The sequence below is a fragment of the Rhinolophus hipposideros genome (assembly GCF_964194185.1).
Source record: "Rhinolophus hipposideros genome assembly, chromosome: 4".
Lineage (NCBI taxonomy): Eukaryota > Metazoa > Chordata > Mammalia > Chiroptera > Rhinolophidae > Rhinolophus > Rhinolophus hipposideros.
This window is the reverse complement of record NC_138050.1, coordinates 30,042,517-30,061,301: the sequence shown is the minus strand read 5'-3', so window position 1 is coordinate 30,061,301 and position 18,785 is coordinate 30,042,517. Positions and strand designations below refer to the sequence as shown.

Below are 18,785 nucleotides of genomic sequence, written 5' to 3'. Positions count from 1 at the left end.
AGTTTAGATGGATTTCTGATGCAAAGTTCTCACAATGCCAGGGAGCATGAATGCTGGAGGGACCGTTGGAAGCCACCTGCTCTCACGGTTCCTAACCTGGGATGGACCGAAGGGGACTTGTGAGCCTCATGTGCAAAGAAGTATGTGGATGTTCTTACATGAGGCTTTTACATGAGAAGTATGTGGAGAGGGTCAGCAGCCCAGCAGAAGTTAAGATTTGTTCGTGTACAGGAAAACCCGTGAATTTACTCATGTTGTGGTCCTGGCCTTGGAAGACCCCTGGGGAAGCCTTTTAAGTCTCTAGCTTTGGTTTTCGCATCATCACGTTGTATTGTGATGTTCAGATAAGACACAGGGTATGAGAGCCTTTCCCAAACACCAAATCAACGTGAATTGTGTCATTAGCTGTTCTTCCCAAGGTTTGGGCAAATGGGAACCAGAATTTCTGCTTTCTGACAGTAATCAGTCCTGTTTCTATTACCCTGCCCTGTGCATCTGTTTCTGCCCGGGTGGATTGGCCCCTGTTCTCTGGTTCTTTGCACTGGGCTTGTGTCACATTCCCTATCATTCTGTGGCTTTAGACTCCAGCTTTATAGGAAATTCAAAAGACCCATCTGAGCCCACCCACTTTTCATAGGTGCGGAGAGGAAGGTGTGCGGGAGTAGCTGAGGGGAAGGAGAAGCTAGCTGCCAACAGCCTTGAGTCTTCAGACCGAGAAATACCAGCTGTGTGACCCCTTAAGCCGATCGAACCGTGTTCTTGGCAAGCAACAGCATGATTATATACCCGGGCTGTAAACTTCCTGAGGTGGTGATGTAGAAATTTGCTTTTGAAAGAATTTTTAAAACGATTGCAACTGGAACAGCATTGGAATAAGAATAAAATCTGAGTCTTAACCATTTGTTGGCAAACACGTGTGTCTTGATGCGTCTTAGAGACCGGTAGACGGGGCTGTATTAGAGCACGTTGTGCGTGTTCACCTGCCACACTGCAAGGCTGTTGATTGTGGCTCATTTTCTTTGAACGTCCGTCGGCCTCCATTTCTAACTACCGCATGTGTCTTTTCCTTATACCAGTTAACTAGAAAGGCAAAGATTTATAATGCTACCCATATCACTTTTAAGAATTGTCCTTTCCACAGATGTAAATGAGGCATGTCTTAGTTCTTTATTGCACAGACTCTCGTTTCCCTATGTACAGCATTGTGAAGTTGGTTTGAAGCTGGTTACTGGCTGCCAGCTGAGAGGCATGAATTAAAACTGCTGTAGCTAGCTTCTCATCATCACCCACTAAAGATAAGAATTTAGCTGAATTCAAGCACTTAGCATTACAGGTTAGTATCTAATAAAATGCTTTTGCATGGGTGCTCCTGTAATTTCCTGAAGTTTTTAAAAATTTTCTTTCCTAGACTTATTTCTAGAAATAGACTTCTTTCTTAGTATAATGCTACCCACAGCTTGGCTACAGCTGATGCTTAAAATAGAAAAAATAAGTCACCTGGCTATGACGGTATTTGTTTGTGAGGGAATTATTTAATATTCTCACACAGGGATGTGATTCTGTTGAATAATCGCTGTACATTCACGTGGTCTAGGTTTTATGGAAATTACTACAGGGAGAGAAAAGGGAAGGACAGGAGTGTTGGGTAAGCGGGGGGTAACTCCCATTCAGGCTTGGGGTGCTGGAGGGGTAACGAAGATGGAACGCTTTGAGGGGAAGGCAGGTCTGCATGTAAGGTTTCTCTTCCTTCCGAGAGTTGCTCGACCGTATGGAATCTGACCGCTCAGTGCCAGTAGGACCAGACTCGCTTTGTCTGCTTAGCCTCAAAGTCTCACGTAGGCATGTCGTCCTCAGAGAGGCGCTCCGTGACCGCTGGGTCTCGGTGGTGGCACCACTCGTCACAGCTTGCAGACAGTGCCTGTTCAGTTTTGTATCTTCTGCTCTAGTGGTCTGTGAGAGCCTGGACATGTCTCTAGCCCCATCTTCCCAGCTCTTGGCACATGCCTGGCACACACTAGGTGCTCAGATATGTTAAATGCCTGGAATAGCTCAAGTCCTATGAATTCATCTAGAATCTGCTGTGAGTGTGCTATTGACAATCTGTTTCTTTCTCTGTCTGTCTTATGTCCGTTCGACACACCACCCAACATCTGATCATTTCAATGCCTTTTAAAACTATGCCCATTGTCTCTTCTTATGGGGAAGTTGAGCAGAAAGAACACAATGTTTGTTTTCAGAACTGACACTGGCAGTGACACTAACTGATGCCTGTCCCTGCCCATGGGTGGAGCAGTGGGGTGACTCTACTCCCAGCTTCTCATTGGCCCATCCTTCACCCTCTGTTCTCCTGGGAAGTCAAGTATGGGTTTTGTCTGCTAGTTACCTTTAGCCCAGTGGGCAGCCACACAAGACTAGGCATGTGACGAATGCCCTGAGAGACCTTGGCAGGCGGGTGAGCACTGGCTGAGTTCCTTTAACCCCTGCCCCACCCCCACCCTTGCTGCCTTTTTCGTTTCTGCAGTGGTGTGTCACCTAGCAGTCAGCTGTTGGTGACACTGATGGTGAGTGGTTTTGTAATTGCCGGTGCTTTCTCTCCAGAATTATGACCTGAAGATATTTGCTTATCTGTTTCTTCTCTGTTGTCATGTCAAACATCGAAATTTCCTGTGTGTGTGTGTGTGTGTGTGTACATATACCTACCCAGAGCTGTTGTAGCACAAGATTGCATGAGCTGAGCAAATACATTTTAGTAGCCCCTATAGGGAAATGAAAACACTTGATATTTTGCTGCTCTGTAAAAACAAACATAAAATACTATAAAATAGATTGAAATTTAAAGAGGATTTCTCTATTTGAAAAATTATTTTCAATCCTGTGACCTTGCTATTTAAAAGAACATATAATAAGTAGATCACAAATGCCATCTGAACTTATACCAAAAATGTTAACAGCCTGGTGGATTTCCAGGAAGTTTTTGAGAAAAGGCGTTCAGATCATCTACTATTATTTCCTTCCCTTTACTGCCAAACATACTTTAGAGCAATTATTCATCAATAATTTTTTAATGAGAAGTATTTTTATTTGTTATATGTATTGTACATTTTTTATACTGATATATATGTAAATTGCCTATAACATGCAATTTGAGACTTTAAGATACATTGAATTGTGCATGTCATTTTCTTCTGGATGTTTTGGCTTCTTAATTTTGTTTGTAAACTCCTTGTAGTCTAGCATTGTTTTTTATTGCCTCTGTACCTTACTCTTCCGCACACAGGACTAATCACAGAATGTTGGTAGAGGAAATAATAGTGCTTCACAATAATAGTACTTTCTAGTGCCATACTGTTCTAAGCTCAGTGTGAATTATTTAGGCATTCTAAATGCCCTATGAGATAAGTACTATTTTCATGTCCATTTATCCATGAGGAAACGGAGGCATACAGAGGTGAAGTAATTTGTCCCTAATCATACAGCCAATAAGCTGGAGAGGCAGGATTTGGCTCTAGAATCTGGGATCTTAAATATTGTTCTATATTTTGTTTCAAATACTATGCTATAATCTCTCTCTGGATATGTGGTAGTTGGTTTACAATTTATGCACACCAATTTATTATTATATTTTAGGTACATCTCGAGGAATATAAAAGAAATTATTTTATTAGAATAGCCAAATACAATTTCTCCTGCATTTATATTGTTACTTTTATGGTACAAAAAGTACGGGGAAGGGGAGAGACATTGGATTGGTCTGTTTTACCAATTGGGGAGTTTATTCTGAGATTTGTGGAAAGAAATGAAAACGATTGTTCTTTAGGTGATTTGGGCTTGTTTGTGCCACTTCACTCTTCTCCCCATTAGCTGTGATGATAAGAGTTGAGTGTGTTTGATTAGGTGGAAGAGAACAGAGACATAATATGAGGGAAGAAAATGGTAACTTACGTCATTTATTTGAGCATTTTATGATAAGAATTCTCCGTGAGTAAAAATTTTTAATGTGGTTAATGAAAGCTTTACACAAGATAATAGACGTAAAGTGAATTCCTAAAGTGATTTTAGAAAAATGAAATTTGACAGCCAGGAAAAGACCTGGACCATTAGATTATGGGCTTAATGCCTTGGTTGTTTAGCCAGCCATCAAGTTAGGTGGTTGGCCTTTGGGAATTCTGGAGAAGACTTCTGCCACCCTGGAATGAGCATGATGTTTTTTTTCTTCCAACAGAAGTCAGCTTAGGGCACCTCCAACACAGGACAATGCAAGCCCACGAGTTGTTCCGGTATTTTCGAATGCCAGAGCTGGCTGACTTCCGTCAGTACGTCCGCACTCTTCCAACGAACACGCTCATGGGCTTTGGAGCGTTTGCAGCTCTCACCACGTTCTGGTACGCCACGAGACCCAAAGCCCTGAAGCCACCATGTGACCTCTCCATGCAGTCGGTGGAAGTGGCGGTAAGTGGAGGGGCTGCCTGCCCTGTGATTTCTCTGCATCCAATGCAATATTGATCGAGATCACAGTCAAGTATTGCTTGTGAAGGGACTTTGTAAGCCAAAATATACTCAACTAGCCGAAGTTCGTCAGCAATACTAAATGGAGGCGAAGGCCAAAATATTGGGCAGAGGACAAATGAGGTGGTGTCCGTTGGGTGTCTGTAGTGACACAGGCTCATTGCAGAAATCCTGTACTAGGCCCAGAAGATTCCATGAGGGGAAGGACAGGCACAGAGTCCCTGCTGTTGCAGAGCTTATGTTCTACCAGAGAAGAGAGCTGTCAAACAAACGTCACAGAAAGAAGGATTTTGCTTGTGCTATATTTGATACTTAAAACACCTCCCCCAGCTGTTGAAAGGGACTTTGGGATTTCAAATAGGATGAGGCTAGACTAGGAACTTGACAGAATAATATGACTGCAGAATTTAGGATAGAACATGAAGAAACAAGGACATTTAGGAGGCATGTTGAATGCTGTGGTTGTGTATGAGTTGGGCAAACCAAAGGTCGCGCTGTCATCATTAGGAAAATTAAACCACAGCGTGTGTTCCATAATTAAGGCTGAATGGGTGAGATGGCAGAGGGAACTCTAAAGACCCTTCCAGAAAAATTCTTTTTAGTGCTCTTACTCTACTTTCCTTCCCTTCTGAGTCTGTTTTCAAGGTTAATAAAAAAATATGAGAGGTTGAAAAGATAAAGAAGCCACCTTCTCACTGGTGCTTTGACTTGATTTCTTCTGCTTTGTCATTTCTTGCTTTCCTACCTAAGTCAGAATTAATCTTCAGTATTTATCACTTTTGGCATATACAAAGAAGAATGTTGTGAAATATAGAATCCCCTCATTTACTGTAATGTAGATGAATGCTTTTAATGCCTTTGATGCTTTTAAATGTAGGTGAAAGACCTCTCTGGCCTGGGGCTGGTGGCCATTTGGAGGAGAATGTGCCCTTTCGAATAAAACCCAAGCCTGATTAATGGCTTTTTGTTATTTATAGGGTTTTAGTTCTTTTAGACAACTTCTTGGATTCATTACTGTGAAACTCTTAAAATATATAAAAGATATGTCAGTCTTACTCATGCTAAAATATAAAAATAGAAAGACTGAACTACTGCTGAGGAAAGATGGCTTTATGCTTTATTGCTATTTAGAAGGTAAATTTAATATTTCATTTCAGCTAGTCATATACCAATAATGAGTAGAATTTAATTGTCCCTAATAGGGATGTGTGAGGTTTCTGGCACTCCTTCTCTTCTGGCTTTGGACCTAGTGTCTCATGGTGGCATTGCCATCACAATGAAATGAGTCATTGGCAAGTGCAGATTTAAGACAGTTATTAATTAGCAGTAACTGTAAAAAATGCCTAATTTTTATTTCTTGTATGAGAAATTGTGGAGGCATTTATGATACGGTTTTAAAGTTCCAGCTTCACATGAAGTCATTGAGCGTTATTAAAATAAGCATACATGTTCTCTGTAGAACAGTTTAGAACAACCAAATGAAAATTAAAGTAAAAGGAAAATTGAAATCTATAATTTCACTACCTAGTATATAGGCTTCCTGATTTTTCTCTGTGTCTTAGAGAAAGAGATTTAGTTCTGATTTTCAGAAATAGTAGGTCTTAGGAACAGACACAAAATGTGCTTTGCATTTCTCAGAAAATAATTTAAAATACTGAATTGTAAGTTAGCCTTGGAGTTATGATCCTTAGTAATTGCAGATATTTTATATAGCTAGCATTGTCAGACAGACTTCTATGGCAGGAAGAAGCGCTTAATTCATTAAGTATTAATCAGGAGCTTGTATATCTGGCACTGTCATAGGGGCTGTCGCCAGAATAAAATATTGTTGCCTTGTTCCCACTTTGAAGACAATAAGTACCATTTGCCAGTCCCCCACCTGCACCCCCACTTCCCATTTCACATGTGTTGTTTTTTTCACCCTCCTCTTCCCATAATCATCACACGGATATTAAAATGAGACGAATCTGCCCTTTTTGGTTTGGCTGCGTCTCATCACTACCCACCCTGGCTATTTCTCAGCTACACTTTTTAAAAACAGTAGCACCGAGATTCTTTGTAAGTTACAGCTTGTAAGTAAAATGTCCTTTTCCAAACCAGGGTTGTCATGAGGATATTAGCACTCCTGCCGCACACCTATGCAGGAAAGGCGACGAAGACATAAGTTACAGGATGAGACAGTTAGCAACAGCATCATTCTTAAATTTTTGAGCATAGTTTGATCAGCACCTTATTTAAATAGAGAGCTCCGTCTGCACTTACAGCTCATCAACCTGCAACGGGGATCTGAAGGCGGGCCTTTCCCTGTTGTCAGGGAATAACTTCCATCTTCCAACAGTGTTTTCTGCTGCTGCTCCATAACGGTGAACAGTGGATCTGTGCGAGTGTCTGTCTTTGTTTTGTTTTGTTTTGTTTTGTTTCTTTCCGGTCATTTTCATAAATGACGTGCAAGTTTTCCACTTGTCTCTGCCTGTCTTTTGGGGTTGCAGTCCCCATGGCCCCTCATGAAGATCACCTTCACGAGTGACTAGAAACCCTGGGTAGGGCCCAGACTGTGGTGGTTGTGGTTAAGGGACACAGGAGAGCGTGTCGGTGCCAGCAGGGAGCAGAGAGGCAGGGTGACATGGAAGGCTGAACCAGGCCGCTCTGCTTAGACCAGGCTGCCGTGGGCAAGCGCACCTCACTGCTGACCTTCACATTCCTTGACTGGAAAAACAGAAGTGCCGGAACCCTGCCTCCTTCAGTGCAGAGGACGGCATGGGTATATGCAATGTCTGGCCGCTACAAGTGTTCAGTCGGTGTCAGTTTTCCTCTTTTGTAAGGGTCTCCTCTTTCAACCCTCACGTTTTATGCATGAGAAAACTACTGAGTCTAAAGAAGTGAAATTATATAGTTAGTGGAAGATTTAGAAGGCTGTATGGCCTTCATTACGGTAATTGAAAGATATGTATTATAACTAGGGCTCTGTGGGGTGGGGGGAGAATAAAAAAGGACATTAAGGAAAATTTGGTTCTATCTAGATACATTTGAAGAGTTGGTGGCTAGAGCTTCTGAACCCAGAAGCATGCTCTTCTGAAAATGGGTATGTAGGCCAATGAATCTGAAGGTAGTGATAGAAATGGAAGAAGGAAAGGGGACAGGTAAGATAAGCAGAGTCTGAGGTTGTGCAGCTGGGTTAGACATAGGATTAGAAACTGACAAGTATGGGAGTGGGGACTGGGAAGGCAGACAGTGCCGTGCAAACCTGGGCGGCAACAGCAAAAGCTGATTTCTAGTGAACTTGTGCCCTTTTCTCATCCTTTACCCCTGACCTGGGTCGGACATAGACAGGGTCAGAACAGAATTTGGTGCTGATGGGGTTGTTGGGTGCCTGCTAGAGTTCAGGGAATTTAGGCCACAAACCATTGCAAAGCATAGGTGAGAACCATTGTAATGGTAGGAGGTAGTAGAAGGAATATGGGAACTCCTCTACCTGATGAGAGATGTCACACGGGCATTGAGATGGCTTACTTGTCAAATTAGATTGGAAAGATTTTGACAACTACTGCGAGACTATAAAGCACTTAAAACCCAAGTTGTCTGTTTTGTTTTTAAATATTAGAGAAGGCAATAAATTATAGCAAGTAAAAACTGTTTTATACCTTCTAGTTCTTAGCCTTTCTAAGACTTCACTTTAAGATGATCAGAACTTAAGACTGAAATTGACCTTTGGTGGCGAAACCGGAGAGTCTACGTCACATGTACCGTTTAGCTGTGTTACTGGACTTTGGTTCTAGAGTGGGTTCATGTCTTTTATTATGTGGAACCAATTCCTTGGGTCTAATTCATCTTTTCTCCAAGTTAGATGACTCGCTTCCACCCCCAAACGATTGCATGACATTCAGGTTACATGTCGGCTGGATGACCCTTTCGCATGCAAGGTTGAGATTTCACCTGGCATCTGTTGGGATATATATGATGAGAAACTTGCCTTAGCATTGTCATTCTGTGCTCCAGAAAGCCTCCCACGGAGGACGTGACACTCGGGATGCGATCCTCCGCGAGCCCGGCGTCGTCGTCACACAGCTGTTCATCCCACAAATACTTATGCGTGTGCTGTGTGCTGTGTACCATACCTGGGACAAAGGGGCTGCTGCCCGCAGGGAGCTGACAGGCCACAAACGTTCTGCTGGGGACCCCGTCCAGCCCTGGCAGAGGACGAGGACCGTCCTTAAACTAAGAGTAATACGAGTGACTTGTTTTCATGCCATAAAGCTAGAGCTGTGGTTCATTCTCAGGTAAGAACTTAAAAGAAGCAAACACAATACCACATCCAGCCTGTGGAAGCAATGCTCAATAAACAGCATGATTTTAAAATACAAAAGTCACAATCTGGAGGCCTTCTCCGTGTGTGGCTTGCCTCGATCAACCTCAGACCTCCCGCTCACATGCACACTGCAACAAGGGCTAGCATTCTAGCCACATTTACAGGGGGTGTACGGAGACTCTTAAGAGTAGGATTTTCCCATGGGTTGGCAGAATCACTCATTTTACACACACACGTGTGTGTGTAAAGACCTACCTGCAAATGGGCATAAGCAATTTCTGCAAGAGAAGAGAGCAGGTCATTGATTCATAAGTTTTTATGAAGACTCATACACTGGACTTATGCAGAACCAAGTAGCAGCCTATGGGGGTAATGATGGTGGAGAAACAAAGACGGTGATGCCAAAAAAGAAAAAAGTTGAACTCATAGAAACAGAGGGTAGAAAAGCGGTTTCCAGGTCCTGGGGGCTGGGGGAGATAGGGAAAGGCTGGTAAAAACTTTCAGCAAAAAGAGGATAAGGTCTGAAGATCTGATGTATAGAGGATAGTTGGCAACATTGTATTGTGTAATTGAAATCTGCTAAGAGAGTAGAACTTGGGGATTCTTACCCAAAAAGGAAAAAAAAAAGTTACCTGTGTGAGGTGATGGCTGTGTTCACGAGCTCAGTGGTGGGGGGAGAATCCTGTCACAGTGTATGTGCACATCAAATCCTGCTATGCATTTTACACAGATTGCAGGTTGTCCATTATACATCAATAAAGCTGAAAAAAAGAAAGACATGCAATGGCGTTGCCCTTTTATACTTGAATGTCTGGGGCTGGCTCTGAGCAGGGCTGCAGTTGTGCGTTGGGCAGGATCAAACACCACTGTGAGGCAGGGATCCAGGGACAAGCCTGAGTGGTAGCTGCCCAGCAGAGCAGGAAAAAAGCTGTGTGGGAAGGGCGGTGCAGGCAGAGGGGGGGCTCACAGCTTCTGCTGTGGGTCTGCAGAAGGAGGGCAAAGCCATCTGTGGGAGGATGCATTAGGCTTACGCATTTGAATGAGGTGAGAGGCAGCAGGTGAGCCACTAAGAGGAAGTCAGAAATGTTAGCATTGGATTGTCCCTAATAGGGATGTGTGAGGTTTCTGGCATTCCTTCTCTTCTGGCTTTGGACCTAGTGTCTCATGGTGGCATTGCCATCACAATGAAATGAGTCATTGGCAAGTGCAGATATCATTTAGCAGTAACTGTAAAAAGTGCCTAATTCTTATTTCTTGTATGAGAAATTGTGGAGGCATTTGTGATGTGGTTTTTAAGTTCCAGCTTAGCATGGTCATTGAGCGTTATTAAAATAAGCATACATGCTCTTTGTAGAACAGTTTAAAACAACAGATAAGCAAAAGGAAAATTAAAATCTGTAATTCCACTACCTAGTATATAGGCTTCCTGATTTTTCTCTTTGCCGTAGAGAAAGAGGTTTATTTCTGATTTTCAGAAATTGTAGGTCTCAGGAATAGACACAAAATTTGCTTTGCATTTCTCAAAAAAAGAACTTAAAATGCTGAATTTGAAGTTAGCCTTGGAGTTATGATTTTCTACAAATGATGCCACTTCTCCCAGGCTTCTTTAACCAGGGAACGTGTGTATACATAAGTGACAGAAATGTGTGCTGTAATGATTATTTACGTTTAAAAATAGCCCCCCCCCAAAGCGGGGTCAACTTATACCAGATGAGAAATGACAACTACAAGCTTTCTAAGCCTCTCAATAAAAATCCCTATTTCACACTGAAATCTGAAAGTCCGACAAAGAGTCAAAAATAGACGCTGGTTCCCTTCCGACTTCCCTTCAAAAGTGAAGCAGGATGCCGCACATATTCTCCATGGCAGGCATGTGGAGATGCTCCAGCCACGCTTGTTTGTTTTACTAGGTCAATGTGTGTTTGTGGGAATTTGGATTCTGAGACTCTAAACTTTCTCCCCTTTCATGGAGGTGAGAAGGTGCTCTTTTTCCCTTCTGTGCTTGGCTGACTTTGTCTGGTGCTGAAACGGAAATGAGTTTGGCAGCACAGAACTAGAGTTCCCTCAGTACTGTGTCCGCATCCCCCACCCCTAGAGCAAATCCTCTGATTGGGACAGTGGGAGCACAGGAAACTGGAAACTGGAGAATGAACCAGGGAGGAAAAGGAAAAAGGTTCTGAGGATTCGGGGAAAGCCTTGGAGAACCAAAACACCCAGTCAGACACTGGTGATCTTGGCCTGACTCCTCAAAGATGAAGACGCCAGGTGTGGGCAAGTTTGAAGCTGCTTCTGAACCACAGAGCAAATCTCGTAACTTACCAGATGTTCCATGGAGCTGGGTTTGAAGCTCAGCTCCCCCACATTTCAGGTGTGGGACTAAGGCACAAAGCTTCGCTCTGCTTTCTCATCTGCAAAGTGGCTGGCCTGTCGCCGGTGCTCAGTAAATACTCACTTACTTTCCCTCTTTCAATGACAATCAGTGCTCAGATGGCAACACCAGGCCTGATTGTCACTGTGATAGTTCTGCTCTTTCTTTCCTCATTTGGGTGCAAAGGATCTCGGGAAGTTAGCTATTAAATGGTGAGCATGAACAGTGAACCTGAGGGTTCATTGCTACCCTGTGACATTTACAGGTCAGCATAATGGGGGAGTCTAAGTATTCTTTTAAATATCCTGTCCATTCTCATTAAAAAAATATGGTCAGGAGGGTCACCTATGCTCTCTAAAGGCCCTAGTTTGATCTATCAAAGATCTGGTGTTGCTAGATATGGCACGAGAGCCTCTCTAAGAGGCTTTTCCACTGATGGAAAAGTGGTTTTGTGTCTGTTTTGTAAAAAGAAGCAGATGATAGTGGTGTGTGCAGGGTAAGATGCATGTAAAATGTAAGTGCTGGGAGGAATCTGTATTTCATAGAGGATATGGGAAGCAGTGAAAAAAGTCATTTTACCTCCTGGACTGTGGTTCTACCTTCTGGTTTTCCCCCTAGAGTTGGATTTAACATTAAAATCCAGCCAAGTCTTCAACAGTCTCTTAAGAAGTTACTTGGTTTTCCTCTTTCTTCCTCTCTGCTCTTTCTTCCTTCCCCTCCTCACTCTATCCCTGTGTTCTTTCCTCTTCCTGCCCCTCCCCGAGACCCCTCCTTAGAGAGAATCAACAATAGCAACGTGATGGATAGTTAGTTGGCTGTTATGGCCTGTAGATGTCCATTTTCTAGGTTGAAATAAATGAGACCACAATTTATAAAGCTTGGGCCTTTCTATTTCCCCGAAATCTTCAAGGATGGGATTTACTTTTGCATTTAAACATGGTAGTGGCACAAAATGACTCACCATCAAGTGTCCCTTTTTGTCAAATGTTGGCTAGAATTCTAGTTGTGGGAACCACAACTAGATGGTCAGATATGCAGATGTTCACTGTGTCCTGCCCTTGCTGTTCTCAAGGGGAATTTGAACTTTTATTTCCTAATTCCTCCCACATGGGGAGACTGACCTCAAGGGGAACCCTAGCTTGTATAGACGTTGCAGAATTACTCATGCCAGTGAATTGACTGCAGGGGGTCTGACTCACCATCATTCTATTTTTGTAAACTGGGGAACCATATGACCACATTGAAGAAGTGCTTAGCAGAAAGGATGAAGTCCCATAACCCTCCCTGACTCGCAATCTTATTCACTGATTTCCTGCACATTTGATTGGGGTTGTCTGCTTAGCTCACCCTGTTCCTTGAGCCAATCTGATAACCCCCACCCATACCCACAATCTGTAGGTCATATTAGAAGTCCAGAAGGCAGAATATAAAGTATTTTTTCATTTAAGTAGATATTCCTAGAAATAGCCACAGGTACTTGAATAACTGAAGAATTAAATCCCTGGCTTTTGAAACGACTCCGTTTTTGTAGCACATGCAGACCTTTCAAGTCCCTGTGTTACAACTGTGCTTCCCAACAACACTCCGAAGCAAGGCCTGGCCCTTGTGCGTGTAACTCAGGTTGCTGACCCACCTTCAGTGTTTACCTACAGCGTTTTCATTCAGGAGGAATGGGAATAGGCAATGATGGTTATTGGAGGAAAGAAAAATGATGATTCTTTATGGGAACGTGTGATCATTTCATAGAGCAACAAACTTCAAAGCCCTGTTGTTTAGTCTCCACCAGCCCCATTTCATTTAACCTCCTCTCTTGAAATTACCGAGTATGCCTTATAATCAAACGACAGTGTGACCCCTTACCCTCTTTCACCTGTGCCTTAAATTGGCATTGAACTCCTTTATTGCTTTACCTTCAAACTTCTGCTGACTATTCTTATTGCTAATTGGAATAATGACTATCTTGTCCTCAGGTTACTTTGTCAAGAGAATGGCTTTATTTGGGATGTAATTAACCTAACTTTGAGTTAGCTTTTGACCTCTATGTTTCTCAAAGTCCTGAAGATTATATACCACCAAAAACTTAACCTAACCAAAGAATTATTTACCAAAAGTTTGTTATCAAATTATACTGTAGAGCAATGATTCCCAAAATGAGAATTGGGAAGTTGACATACTATCTGGAAGGGATGTGATCTCCATATATTCGAAGCTAAGCTTAATCTCTTTCCTCAAACCTACCCCCAAACCCCAGTCTTCTATTTTTAATAAAATGGAGCCGCGTCTCCTCAAACCCCTAATGCTCTCCTCCTTTTCTCCTACACCCCGTTGCTTGCCCAATCCCATTCCTTCGGGCTTCACGCTTCCAGCATCCACGTTGCCCCCATTCCCCGTTGCCGCTGCCCTAGTTCAGGCCCGTATAAGTTGGTTTCTTTGTAATTGCTTTCCCCTCTGTCCTATTCTGCACACTGCTTATACTCCATGTAGATTTATTTCTAATACATCACCCCATGTTCACTACTTGCCTGCTGGGAACCTCAGTGCCCTCGGGTTGGTGGTTTCCCACTTTAGTGCGCATCAGAATCTCCCATGGGGCTTGCTACAACACAGACTGTTGGATCACACCCCAAAGCTTTTGATTTAGTAGATCTAGCAAAGGTCTAGCTAATTTGCTTTCCGACAAGGGCAGGTGGTGTTCCCCCGACCATCCTTTGAGGACCTGGGCTCCCCGGTGAGCCGCGCTCTGTAAATGCTAGGCTGCTCCTGTCTGTTCATGCTGATTTCCTCCACGCTCTGCTCACCAGGGCTCCTGGATCCCCTCTGGTCCCATAAGGACAAGACTCAGGCTCCTTCAGAACAAGCTCTGTGTCTTTTTTACCTGATTTCCATCTGCCCTGCTGACAGCTGTGCGTGAGGAGGGCGGTACTACTTTTGCAGAGAAACCACTGAGTCATACTGTGAATGAATGAATGTCGCGAGGAGAGGCGGAGAAGGCGGCATCCTGAGCCGTGTCGCAGGCCAGGTTGCCGGTGCAGCCAGGCCACGTGTTGCAGAGTGGGTTGGGCCAGGGCCAGGGGGCAGTTATTTATGGCAGCTGGCTCTTCTCCCCAGGTACACCTCTTGCTTTTCTTAACTTTTTTCCCGTTCCCATTTTCTGTCATTTCATCCCCTGCCCCTTTCTCTTCCTACCTTAGCCATGATGCCCTGGTTCTTTTGGTGGCTTTCTGGGCTGAAGATGCTTCTGAATGTTACTATAAAGGCACACATTGATTCTGAATCTTTTTTTTTTTTTAATTTTGATTAAATTATAGCTAATATACAACATTATGTTAGGCTCAGATGTATACCATAGTTGTTTAACATTTATATACCTAAAGAAGTGATCACTGTAAGTCCACCAACCATCTGACACCGTACCACGCTATCACAATATTATTGACTATATTCCATATGCTGTACGTTACCTCCCCATGACTTGTTTGTCTTATACCTGGAAATTTGGACCTCTTATTCCCCTTCATTTTTTTCCCCCTTTTTTAAGTTTTCAATTACAGTTGACATTGAATATTATTTTTTATTAATTTCAAGTGTACACCATAGTGGTTAGACACTTATATAATTTAAGAAATGATCCCCCTGACTAGTCTAGTGCCCACCTGGCACTGTACATAGTTATTACCATATTATTGACTATATTCCCTGTGCTTTATTTTACATCCCCATGACTACTTTGTAACAAACAATTTGTACTTCTTAATCCCTTCCCCTTTTTTACTCATTGTCATCTGACAACCATCAAAATGTTCTCTATATCTATGAGTTTGTTTCTGTATTGTTTGTTCATTTATTTTGCTCTTTAGCTTCCACATGTAAGCGGAATCACATTGCATCTGTCTTTCTCTGTCTGACACTCCCCTCAGCACAGTACCCCCCAGGTCCATCCACGCCACTGCAGATAGTGAGAACCCATTCCCTTCCACGGCCGAGCAACATTTTATTGTATATATGCACCACCTCCTCCTTATCCATTCTTCCTTCGACAGATGCCCAGGCTGCCCCCAATCTTGGCCATTGTAAACAAGGCTGCAATGAACATGTGGTGCACACGTCCCTCGAAGTAGTGTTTTGGGGTTCTTTGGATAATTACCCAGAAATGTTGATTCTGAATCTTAATCTACTTTTTGGAGTAAAGACATAGAAGGTCTATAAGAAGGACTGGTATTGTGGTTAGGTCATGTTGTATGGCGTGTGAGTGATAGTTTATATATTCATATTTTACAGGAAAGTTCTTATTTAAAAATAATGCTGGACATGGATACATGGTATCCCCATTTTGCAGAAAAGAAAGCAGATTCAGAGATTAAGTAATAATAATACACTATTCTATTCCCATGTTTATTCACATGAAGAATAACTTCTTTATTTTATAAAGTAGCATGTTGTGATTAATGACTATGTTTGGAATCATAGCTTATAAGCGTCAGTATTAGAAAGTTTCTGCCAAGGTAGAGAAGGCTGTGTGAGGATTAGAATATATGATTGGGTGATATTTACTTCAGAAAATGATTAGCAGTTTTAGATCGAGTGTTAAACACACATATGCAACACATAGGAATGTATATAAATGTATAAGCGTAGAAAAATGTCTGGAAGGGACTCACCAAGCTGATAATAGGGGCTAGTTATTTTTTTCCTTGATATACTTCTGTGTTATTAAAAACATTTAAACTGTATAAATGTTAACTTAGAAGGGAGGAAAAAGAGCATGTGGAAAGAGGAGTGAAGAAGTCTAAAAAAAAAAAAACAACAACAACAGAAAAACAGAAGAAAAGGAATCCGTCAAAACCTATCTGGCAGTCATTACCTTCAGGGTCTCCAGGATGCTTCTTCTGCAATGCATCCCGTTTCCCCATCAGCCTTTTGCCTCTTCCTGTCTCCTTTCTTCAGACCTCGAGCCAGAAACGATCTCTCTCATTCTTGAACAGCCCTTTTTGTGGTACTAGAAGTCCTTGTATCATCATCTAATTTCCCCCAAGAAAGTGTGTCCTGACCATTGCAAATGTGAAGGCCCCTGTCTGATATTTAAAAAACAAAAAATTGTAGGCTCTGGCATCATAGTAGTTGAGCTTTCATTCATCAGTCTCTAAAGAGTACTTGGCACTCCTATGGCTATCTGGACCCCTGGCAGTGACTCTGTGTCCCCAGGGGTTGCAGCGGCTCACAGGTGGAGAACCAGCACCCCTTAAGATGACTGCCACTACTGGTTAGGAGCTCTGGTCCATGGCAGGTGTGCTTACTATGTTGGAAGACAGCGTAGAGCAGGGCGCACAGTGGTATCAAGTCTGCCTACCTGTACGTGCTGCACAACACACACGTACAGGCATGTCTGCACCCCACGCGTCAGGTAACTGATGTCTGTGACTGTTAGAGGCTATGTGACGTTCCTAACAGTGCAGTTGGCAAAGAGATAAGTGAGTGGAACTAATCTCAAAAAGAATATAGTCGGCTATACTTTAACAAGAAAAGAACGTAGATAACGCTGTGGAAGTGAGACTGAACGGAGTGTCATTTCCACCAGAGCTGACACAAAACCGGCCTCTGTGCCCCGTCCTCCACTTCAGTTTATTCAACAAATACTCGCTGAGCAGCTACTCCGCAGGGGCTCCTGGGGGATCACAGGCATGCACGTTAGGCGTTTTATTTGTGATGCTGTCTTCTAACATGCTCATCTGTCTGTCTGTCTGTCTTTTCCCCCAGGGCAGCGATGGTGCTCGCAGATCCACGCTACTTAACAGTGATGAGCTCTTGTCATATTTCTATGATGACGTCAAAACCTTATACGAAGGTTTCCAAAGGGGCAGACACGTGTCAAGTAAGCATTGTACTGAATTTGTGTGGCTGGCACTTAACGGTTTCCATTCAGGAGTGGTATTTCTTTAGAAAGGCACATTTGCTCACGACTTTCGCCTCCTAGTGTCATTCAAGTCTCCCCGTCTTGTGCCTTAAGTTCTCCAGGGTGAGCCCCAAAGCTCACTGGACCCTCAAGATAGATGTTCCCCGTGGCAAAGGGGGTTCCATAGTCAAATATGTGTTTAGCGTGTTATTTATTTCATGGAGAATCACACGTACGTTAGCTCATTATGGGCTCTCATTTTTCCTGTAGTCAAGAGACTTGTTTAATTGGGCCCAAGCCAACATTTTTCAAACTTAGTGACCAGGACACTCGTATCTCAAGAAACTGATACTGACATCCCAGGAAGCGGTGTTCCATCAGTGACACTGGAAATGGTGGCTTGTGGGACTGCCCTGAATCACCAGTGGTGGCATCAGAGACCCTGTGATTCGGGCACTGTCCTCCTTCCCAGCCCGCCTCCCTTCAGGCTTCAGATGCACTCAAGTCACTGAGCTTGCCAAGCCACAAGCCCTGTTCTCTCTCGTGACCCCATGACTTTGTGTGCTTCCTCGTCGGAACGCCTCTTCTGTCCTACCCCGGCCCACGGCGCTTCATATAGTCTTCCTAATCTTGTAACACTCAGATCGCCTTTCACCTTTTCTGTGAAAGCTTCCTGGTCTCCCCTTTTCACCCCCTACCTCCAAGTGAGACATTTCCCTTTCCCAGCATCCTGTACCTATTTCTGTAATACCCCTTTCAGGGGACAGGTGTTTCCCTGGCCATCTGTCCCTCCAGCAGCTGCTCTTTCAACAGGGAGGCCATTTCTTCTCTCAGCACCAACACAGAGCCTGGCACACAGAAGATTCTCCGTTAATGTGCCCTCAATGGAGGAGAGGATGCCCTCTGCTTCCCACTACTCCTCTTTTGGTTTTAGCCTCTTTAGTTTTGCTTAGTTTCAGTTTCCTGTCTAAACGTGGTCCTTGGGGGCCATGCATCGTTATTTAAATCTTCTGAGGGTTAGCTTTTATTTTGCCACTGCTAGCAAGATTGTAATCTGCTTTCAGCTGAAGGACTGTGTGCTGTTGCTCTGTCCCCCACTATATGTTGCATGTGATGTGTACTCAAGAGGTGCCCATTGTTTTTCACTTGCTTCTGATAAAATGGGATTCTCAGTTCAGTGCGTTTGCCCCGATATCCCGGTAGCATATTCATGAAGCCCCTCTCTAAAGGAAAAGCAGACTCACTCTGCTACATTATGTAATTCATGAACTTCCGAGTCTTCCGAGTTGGTGTCAGGGTCAGTGTTTGTCTGTGAGTGTAAATAGAAGGTACAGATCATCCTCACGTACGGCCACATGAAAAAATACATCCTATGTGTGTGTAGAAGTGTACACGCATTTTTACATTGTTAACAGAGGATGGGATTCGTTTAGGAGTATGGTGACTTGCATTATACTCGACTCTCCCTTGATGTTAAGACAGGTCTTGTAACTTTTTTTTTTTTTTGGTCACTTGGAAAATGAAGGACTTATATGAATGTTTCAGAGAAGTTGAAGAAAAATAAGTTCAGTCTTCTTAACCTATATGGATTGAAGGGAGCTGCTTTGCAGGTTATTTTTTTTCTTCTTTCTCCGCCCCCTCCCTCCCACCTCCCCGCAGAGGACACTTTTATTCTAACTTTTAATTTACCTAGGCTACCATAAGATTAAACTTTC

At 43.2% G+C, this 18,785-nt stretch overlaps 1 protein-coding gene across 20 annotated transcripts in view; it reads left to right on the top strand.

Annotated features, from left to right (window-relative positions):
* Nucleotides 1–18,785, top strand: part of ACSL1 (acyl-CoA synthetase long chain family member 1) — a 68,215-nt gene that overhangs the window by 15,782 nt on the left and 33,648 nt on the right. For 9 of the 20 annotated variants that reach the window (XR_013993241.1, XM_081046947.1, XM_081046957.1 and 6 more), the window contains 2 exons: nt 4,223–4,449; nt 16,935–17,049. Coding sequence is in view for 19 of the 20 variants with exons in the window: in XM_081046947.1 (XP_080903073.1) it covers nt 4,255–4,449; nt 16,935–17,049 (310 nt within the window). In the remaining variant the exon portion in view is untranslated. Of the gene's footprint in view, nt 1–41; nt 141–637; nt 808–1,543; nt 1,646–2,387; nt 3,449–4,222; nt 4,450–16,934; nt 17,050–18,785 lie in introns of those variants that run through there. The other 11 variants (XM_081046953.1, XM_081046952.1, XM_081046941.1 and 8 more) reach the window with 7 other exon arrangements.